At 47.7% G+C, this 8,644-nt stretch overlaps 1 protein-coding gene across 1 annotated transcript in view; it reads left to right on the forward strand.

The window, feature by feature from the left end:
- LOC119353995 (respiratory burst oxidase homolog protein B-like) overlaps positions 1 to 6,312 on the forward strand; it is a 26,504-nt gene extending 20,192 nt beyond the window's left edge. The window contains exons 11-12 of the mRNA XM_037620705.1: positions 4,972 to 5,005; positions 6,203 to 6,312. Coding sequence (XP_037476602.1) covers positions 4,972 to 5,005; positions 6,203 to 6,312 — 144 coding nt within the window. The remainder of the gene's footprint in view (positions 1 to 4,971; positions 5,006 to 6,202) is intronic.
- The last annotated feature ends 2,332 nt before the right edge of the window (positions 6,313 to 8,644 follow it).

Raw genomic sequence — 8,644 nt, forward strand, 5'->3', positions numbered from 1 at the left:
ATACTTGTTCAAATGATATTGATTGAAGATTACAAGCATCTCATTTTTCCACTCATGAAAATACTCTCCATCAAGAATAGGCACTCTATGTCTAAGACTCCCTAAAGTAGACACATCCATCTTCCTCCAATGGTGATTAAACCAAGGCAATGGAGACCAAAGCTCTGATACCACTTGTAGGACCTTGAAGTGGGTGTGTCTAGAGGGGGGGGGGGTAATTAGACACTCAGTGCTAAAGTTGCAATTTTTAATCTTTTTCGATTTGAGTGGAGTTTTAGGCACAATTTCAACATACACAATACATATCAAGCAAGCATGCAAAGAGTATATGAGCAGCGGAATGTAAAGCATGCAACTTGCAAGAATGTAAAGGGAAGGGTTTGGAGATTTCAAACGCAATTGGAGACACGGATGTTTTTCCCGTGGTTTGGATAGGTGGTGCTATCCTACATCCACGTTGATGGAGACTTCAACCCACGAAGGATAACGGTTGCGCGAGTCCACGGAGGGCTCCACCCACGAAGGGTAACGGTTGCGCGAGTCCACGGAGGGCTCCACCCATGAAGGGTCCACGAAGAAGCAACCACCCACGAAGGGTCCACGAAGTAGCAACCTTGTCTATCCCACCATGGCCATCGCCCACGAAGGACTTGCCTCACTAGCGGTAGATCTTCACGAAGTAGGTGATCTCCTTGCCCTTACAAACTCCTTGGTTCAACTCCACAATCTTGTCGGAGGCTCCCAAGTGACACCTAGCCAATCTAGGAGACACCACTCTCCAAGAAGTAACAAATGGTGTGTTGATGATGAACTCCTTGCTCTTGTGCTTCAAATGATAGTCTCCCCAACACTCAACTCTCTCTCATAGGATTTGGATCTGGTGGAAAGAAGGTTTAAGTGGAAAGCAACTTGGGGAAGGCTAGAGATCAAGATTCATATGGTAGGAATGGAATATTTTGGTCTCAACACATGAGTAGGTAGTTCTCTCTCAGAAATAGGACGCTGGAAGTGTAGGCTTAGTCTGATGGCTCTCTCTCCGAATGAAGAGGAGGTAGAGGGGTATATATAGCCTCCACACAAAATCCAACCGTTACACACAGTTTTCCAATCTCGGTGGGACCGAATCAACAAACTCGGTCGGACCGAAATAGTAAACCTAGTGACCGTTAGAGATTTCGGTGGGACCGACTGGATCAACTCGGTGGGACCGATGTGCTAGGGTTAGGGTAAGTCCAAAACTCGGTTTGACCGATTACTGAACCTCGGTGGGACCGATTTGGGTAATAAGTGAAACAGAGAGTTGGCCAAGCAAACTCGATGGGACCGATTGCATATCTCGGTGGGACCGAGAATATTGCAATAGGTAACAGAGAGTTTGCAAGCCCATTCGGTGAGACCGAGATCCCATCGGTGATACCGAACTGATTAGGGTTTCTGGCAGTGGCTATGACAAGTGAAACTCGGTGGCGCCGGATAGAAAGAATCGGTAGGTCCGAGTTTGGCTTTGGATTTTGGTCATATGTGGAAGTGGGAAAGTAGCTGAGGATTTTGGAGCATATCATTAAGCACATGAAGCAAGATGCTCATTAAGCAACACCTCATCCCTCCTTGATAGTATTGGCTTTTCCTATGGACTCAATGTGATCTTGGATCACTAAAATGTAAAATGAAGAGTCTTGAGCTTTAAGCTTTAGCCAATCCTTTGTCCTTAGCATCTTGGAGAACTTCCCACAACCTTTAGTCCATGCCACTCCATTGTTGAACTTATCTGAAACATACTAGATAGAAATGTTAGTCCAACAAGAGATATGTTGTCATTAATTACCAAAACCACCTAGGGAGCACTTGTGCTTTCACCACACCATTCCTCTCATGCCAGGGGCGCATCCCGTCAACATCAGACCTTACCGCCATAAGCCAGAGCACAAGTCTGAGATTGAGCGGCAAGTGCAAGAACTCTTGCAGTCAGGGGTGATCCAGCGAAGCCACAGTACCTTTTCGTCCCCAGTCATTCTAGTCAAGAAGAAAGATGGAACATGGAGGCTCTGCGTGGATTATAGACATCTCAATGCCATGACACGCGTCAGTAAATTCCCAGTGCCTGTCATAGAGGAGCTGCTTGATGAGCTGCACGGTGCGCAATGGTTCTCTAAATTGGACCTACGTGCGGGCTATCACCAGATTCGGTTAGCAGAAGGGGAGGAATTCAAAACGGCCTTTCAGACGCATTCAGGACATTATGAATTCAAGGTTCTCTCGTTCGGATTAGCAGGGGGGCCCGGTACCTTCAATGGAGCAATAACAGAAACGATGCATCCTCTCGTGCGGCACTGTGTCCTGCTGTTTTTCGATGATATTCTTGTGTTCAGCAAGACCTGGGAGGATCATGCAGCGCACCTCAGCCAGGTCCTCGAGCTTTTACGTCGAGACCAATGGAAGGTGAAGAGGTCCAAATGCGAGTTTGGTCGGCAACAAGTGTCGTACCTAGGCCACGTCATCAGCAGTCAAGGCGTGGCCATGGAACCAACAAAGATCAGTGCAGTAGAGGCATGGCCGAAACCAGTGGACGCGAAGGAAGTACGCAGATTTTTAGGACTCGCAGGGTATTACCGCAGATTTGTCAAGGGTTTTGGAATCAGCGCACGCCCTCTCTTCAATCTCTTGAAGAAAGGCGCACCCTTCGTCTGGACAGAGAACACGAATCAAGTGTTCGAGCTGCTCAAGCAACAACTAATCACAGCTCCAGTTTTGGCGCTGCCAGACTTCAGTAAAACCTTCACAATCGAGACTGATGCCTGTGACAAAGGAATAGGAGCAGTTTTACAGCAAGAGGGGCACCCCATTGCGTTCATGAGTAAAAGTCTGAGTCCATGCTACCAAGGCCTATCGACGTACGAGAAGGAGTACCTGGCTATTATGGTGGCAGTTGACCAATGGCGACCCTATTTACAGCACAATGAATTCATTATTTTCACGGATCAAAAAAGTCTAGTTCATCTTGAAGAGCAACGATTGACTACTCCGTGGCAGCAGAGAGCCTTTACCAAGTTATTGGGCCTTCGGTACACGATCAGGTATAAGAAGGGCTCGAACAACACGGCCGCTGATGCTCTGTCACGATCTCAACCCCCAGAGCTGTTGTTCGACATCTCCACATGCCAACCCCGCTGGCTGGACGATGTAATGGCAAGCTACAATTGCAATCCGCAAGCTCAGAAACTGCTACAGCAACTAGCTCTTCGGGAAGACCCAAAACGGCGATTCACGTTGTAGAACGGAATTTTGTATTTCCGTGGCAGGATATGGCTCGGCGGCTCGACAGCATTGCAACAACAGATAATTTCAGCTTTCCATGACAGCCCAGTGGGGGGGCACAGTGGGTTCCCTGCAACATTCAGGCGCATTCGTCGTTTGTTCGCTTGGCCCAAGATGAAGGCGCACGTGTTGCAATACGTGCGTTGTTGTCAAATCTGCCAACAGTCTAAGCCAGATCGTGCAGCATCTCCCGGTCTGTTGGAGCCATTACCTAGCCCACAACAGCCGTGGGAGATGATCACAATGGACTTCATCGACGGATTGCCACAGTCTGGGAAGTTTAACTGTCTCTGTGTGGTGGTCGACAAAAGGACCAAATTCGCGCATTTCTTGCCGCTGGTGCATCCGTACACGGCATCTAAAGTGGCGCTGCTCTACATGTCCAGCATCTACCGCATCCATGGCTTTCCCAGCTCCATTGTGTCTGATCGAGACCCCGTATTTACGAGCCATTTCTGGCATGAGCTCTTCAAATACGCTGGCACGGATCTGCGGATGAGTTCGGCTCATCACCCTCAAACGGACGGGCAAACGAAGCGGGTGAATCAGTGCATCGAGACATATCTGCACTGCTTTGTCCATACTTGCCCAAGACGCTGGAGCCACTGGATACCATTAGCGCAGTTCTGGTACAATTCCTCCTATCACTCTAGCATTGGCATGACACCGTTTAAGGCAATGTTTGGATATGAGCCACGGCAGTGGGGTTTGGCACCAATGGCAGACTGCACCGTACCTACTCTGCAGTCTTGGCTGGAAGAGAGAGCAGTGATCCAGGACCTATTGCAACAACACTTGCATCACGCACAGCAGCACATGAAGGCCCAGGCTGACAAACGAAGATCGCCACGCGTCTTTGAAGTGGGCGAGCTGGTATTCTTGAAACTCCAACCCTACATTCAAACATCAGTGGCGAGGAGAGCCAACACAAACTAGCTTTCAAGTACTACGGACCATATCCAATCGTCAGCAAGATCAGTGATGCAGCCTACAAACTGGATCTGCCAGTGCACTCTCAAGTGCATCCAGTGTTCCATGTGTCGCAACTCCGTCGCTGTCTCCGCCCCGGTATGCAGTGATCTACTGATCTTCCTCAGCCTACTAACATTCCTGTCGTGCCAGTGACAGTTCTGCAGCAACGTTGGCGTTGCAAAAATGGTGTCCTGGTGGAGCAAGTGGTGATACGCTGGTCTGACCTAGCGGCATTGGGAGACACTTGGGAAGACAAGGTGGCCCTGCAGGCTCGCTTCCCTGGAGCAGAGGCTTGGGGGCAAGCCTCGTCCCAAGGAGGAGGGGATGTCAGCGCCCCCGCTACAGCCAGCGACACTGAAGAGACGGGACCACAAGTCAGCGGCTTGCGGGGCTCACCTCCTGCCGGGCGGCTTCCACGGGCTCGAAGGCCCAACCCACGCAACACTGGGCCGGAGTGGGCTTAGTGAGGCCCAGGGCCCGCGACAAGTACTTAAGCCACCCTCCGCACCCGGTTCGGGCATCCAGTGGATCAAGGCACCGGCGGCGGCAACCCTAATCCTATCCCCTTCCTGTTCTTCATCTTGTACCCGCACCTTGTAATCGAACCTGAGGATCGAGCTAGCGTGAGTGAATCCAGTGCAGTTCTTACCACTACCATCCCGCCTCTTACATGAAGCCTACGAGCGCATCGCTCAGGAGAACCAAGGAAAACGCGTCGGTCAGTACCGTACAGAAACTAACTACTACTACTTCTGTTTTCCAATACGAAACTACTACGACGCTGGCCTACTGGTAGGCAGGGTCATCCAGGGTAAATTGCACAAATACACAACATTTGGGGCTTAGTAAAGAAGTACTCCCCCCATAAAGTAAAGTAATATAAAATCATTTAGATCTAAACGATCTTATATTACTTTACGGAGGGAATACATATATATTCAGTCATGACAATTTCTAGCACCACACACTTTCTGTGCATAGCACAATTAGCATGCTCGAGAAGCTGCATCTTGGAGTTACAACCATAGTCTAGATAGAAATGATCAATACACGCATAGTTAGTTGAGCTCGGGTATGTGCACATAGAGAAAATTACACAATATACAACATTTGAGGTTGAGGTAACAAAAAACTACAACTCGGGGGTATTTTAACAAAAACCACAATTCTAGGACTAATGAGAAATATAACATGTGGGCCCCATGTGTTAATCTTAAAAAACCAAAGTTAAAAAAATGAACTAAAAAAACATAGTAACTCAGTCCATCTTTGCTGATCAATCTGGGAAATTTTCAGCCTATTTTACTTAGCCATTTTAAATTTGGACAGTTTTTGTAAGTCAACTCATTCACGTTCATACAAAAATCGTCCATACTTTCATACGGCAAAGTAAAATAGGCTGAAATTTTCCCAAATTGATCAACAAAGATGGACTGTGCTACACTTTTTTTGTTATTTTTTTCAATTTTTTCCTTTTTTTGGATTTTTTGAAAATTTTGATTTTTTTAAAAAGAACTTTAATTATTATAATTTTTCTAGATCAAGCCAACTGTCCCGCTAGTACTAACATATGAGATCCGCACGTCATATTTCTCATTAAGTGACTAAACGAAGCAATCTGTTTTTTTTTGTTACTGATTAGTCCTAGAGTTGTGGTTTTTAAAATCCCTTAGAGTTGTAATTTTCTGTTACGTCGGTCCCGAATATTGTGTATTTGTGAAATTTCCTCGTGCACATATATAGTATTCGTGGATAATCTCTCTTACCCAACTATGACATACCAATCAAGGCATGAGCTTGTCGTCTGAGTCCACTGCATAAGAACAACATGATCAATCAACCAGCAAAACTTTTGTGCATACATAGCATTGCTTTTCTGAATTGACACTAACCTTGTGTTTCTTGGATATCGCAGGAGTGTTCTACTGTGGCATGCCGGCGCTGACAAATGAATTGCGCTATCTTGCAAAGGATCTCTCGAGAAAAACAAGCACACGGTTTGAGTTCCACAAGGAAAACTTCTAGTTTTGCCAGCCATCCAACCACAAGAAGTTTATGTTTTTGTGGAACATACCACATTCGCAAAAGAAGAAAATTACTACAAACCAAGTACTAAATTATCATGATATATATTATCTTCTCAGATACGGAGTAACATGTACGGACACTTGTTCATTGTCATGTAACTATATATGGTATCTATATTGACTATCTATTTATCATGCGTTATTATATAATAATTTACTTATGGTACCATGCTATGAGTGTTGGTATTTGACCTTCCCTTAGCCTGCCAGACCTTCCTTTGTTATGGGAAGAAATTCGCTTCATTTAATTTAAATGTAAGTGGTAGGATATGGATAATTCATGCTATCAGACCCTATGCATTCAAAAACCTGTATAAAGTACTTGTGCCTTGCTGCTTTTGGTTAAGTACTTGGAAATTTTGTCGACTTTCTTGGTTTAAGAAAGGATGCTAGACAAAAAAGGTTTTATGATGTCACCTCTATTGCGCTGAGTTCGGTTTCATGGTTAGCATTGATCACTGAACCATTTGGAAAATATGATTGGTGTCGGTTGACAATATTTCCGTTGTGTTGGAGGAGGGAGGTTTGGTGTCTGGGATCACATGCACATGATATGAGTAGTAAATTCAAAAATTCAAAAAAAAACTTATTTCCTTTGGCGCTGAAGATGCTCGAGTGTGCCAGGAGCGTGCAAATGTTTCCAGATTCTACTACGTGGATAAGTTCACGTCGTCATGTGTGCCAGAGCTTCGATCAGCCATGGAATCAGCTGTTCGCCTTCTGTTGGGGATATAGCTACCAGGTATGACCCGCCCAGGAGGGGCCGGGTCAACCCCAATGGCGGGTTACAAAAGAAGCCTAGTAAACATTCAAGGTGATAGTTTATTAAGAATTATAGAAGGCCTAAGCCCAGAGGCGGCTTAAAGCCCAATATTGTAAACCGCCATACATAAAGAAAGACTTGTAAAGAAAGGCATATAAAAGAAGTCATCAAGCCGGACATGTTTTATGAGCCGGTCGGGACTCTGTAGGCCGCCAGGCGTTAACCCGTGTATATAAGGGGACGACCCGGCGGCGGCTTAGGACAAGAGACAACAGATTGATAGCCAAGCTAGCGGATTCGCTCCTTGGTCATCGAAACCTAGCAATACAACATCAACTGGATTAGGCCTTACCTTCACCGTAAGGGGCCGAACCAGTATAAACCTTCTCGTGTCCTTTGTCCCAATTAACCCCTTTAAGCTTCCTAGTTGTGATGGCCCTACGATTAAGTCCTTTCGCTAGGACATCTGCCATGAAAATTCCACGACAGTTGGCGGCCATCGTGGGGCCAGCGCACGGTGAATTTGAGTTCTTGAAGGGCAACTTCGAAGGGCCGGATGACCAAGAGTCGTCGCGGCAAGCTCTACATCGACGATGAAGGCTGGGGCCCCAACGCTGGCTCAATTGAGTACGGATACCAGGTCCCCTTCGGCGGAATCCACGTCTTCATCGGCTGGATTGGCGAGCCGGGCCCTGAGCCGGACATCTGCACCGACCTCGTTGAGACGGCTCAGCGCGCTGGATCTGCCCGGCTCAACCCGCCGTGCGGCGGGCCTTCGTGGGTTGCATCCATGGACGGGAATTTTCTGAAGGATCGATAGATGGTGGTGAGACGGCCATATGTTCTGACGGTGCGTCGTCCACAGGTGAGACAGATTCTCTGTATCAGCTACAAGATGGCGTGCTTGGGGGTTGCTCCGATGGCAGCAGTATTCCGGACCCCTTTGAGCCGCCGAATCGAGTTGGAGTCTTCATGGCTGGCACTCAACCCGGGCAGAATTCTACGGTGGCGGCAGCAATAACCACCGGGTCGGCAGCAGCCGGGTCAGAAGACCCCGCGCACCCCCCGGCTCGGGTATTAATGGACCTCATGGATAAGATGACGGCTCTATTGACTGCTGTGGTTGAGCCGGCGGATAAGGTTCAGCATGACACAGAGGTGGCACGACTACATGAAGAGGTGGCACAAGCCAAGGAAAATTTAGCAGCAGAAAATGTCAGGATGGCTGCAGAGCGGGCGGCTTTGGATGCTCGTGCTTAGCAGCTTCAAGCAGAGACTTTCCGGCTCTCGGTGGATCTGAACGCGTCAAACGAGGTCATGAGGAGAAGACACCAGAAAACTCAGTCATGTCTACCTCTGACTTACGATCCTAGGAATCTTTTCCACACACCCGGGGCCGGTCCCAGCAACCCGCCGGAGGCAAACCGGATCACAACACCCGGGACGGGGGGCGGTTCAGCCGAGGGCCATGGAACCACCCTGTGTGAATACTGCTCCGCCTCATTAC

The sequence above is a fragment of the Triticum dicoccoides genome, chromosome 1A, assembly GCF_002162155.2.
Source record: "Triticum dicoccoides isolate Atlit2015 ecotype Zavitan chromosome 1A, WEW_v2.0, whole genome shotgun sequence".
Lineage (NCBI taxonomy): Eukaryota > Viridiplantae > Streptophyta > Magnoliopsida > Poales > Poaceae > Triticum > Triticum dicoccoides.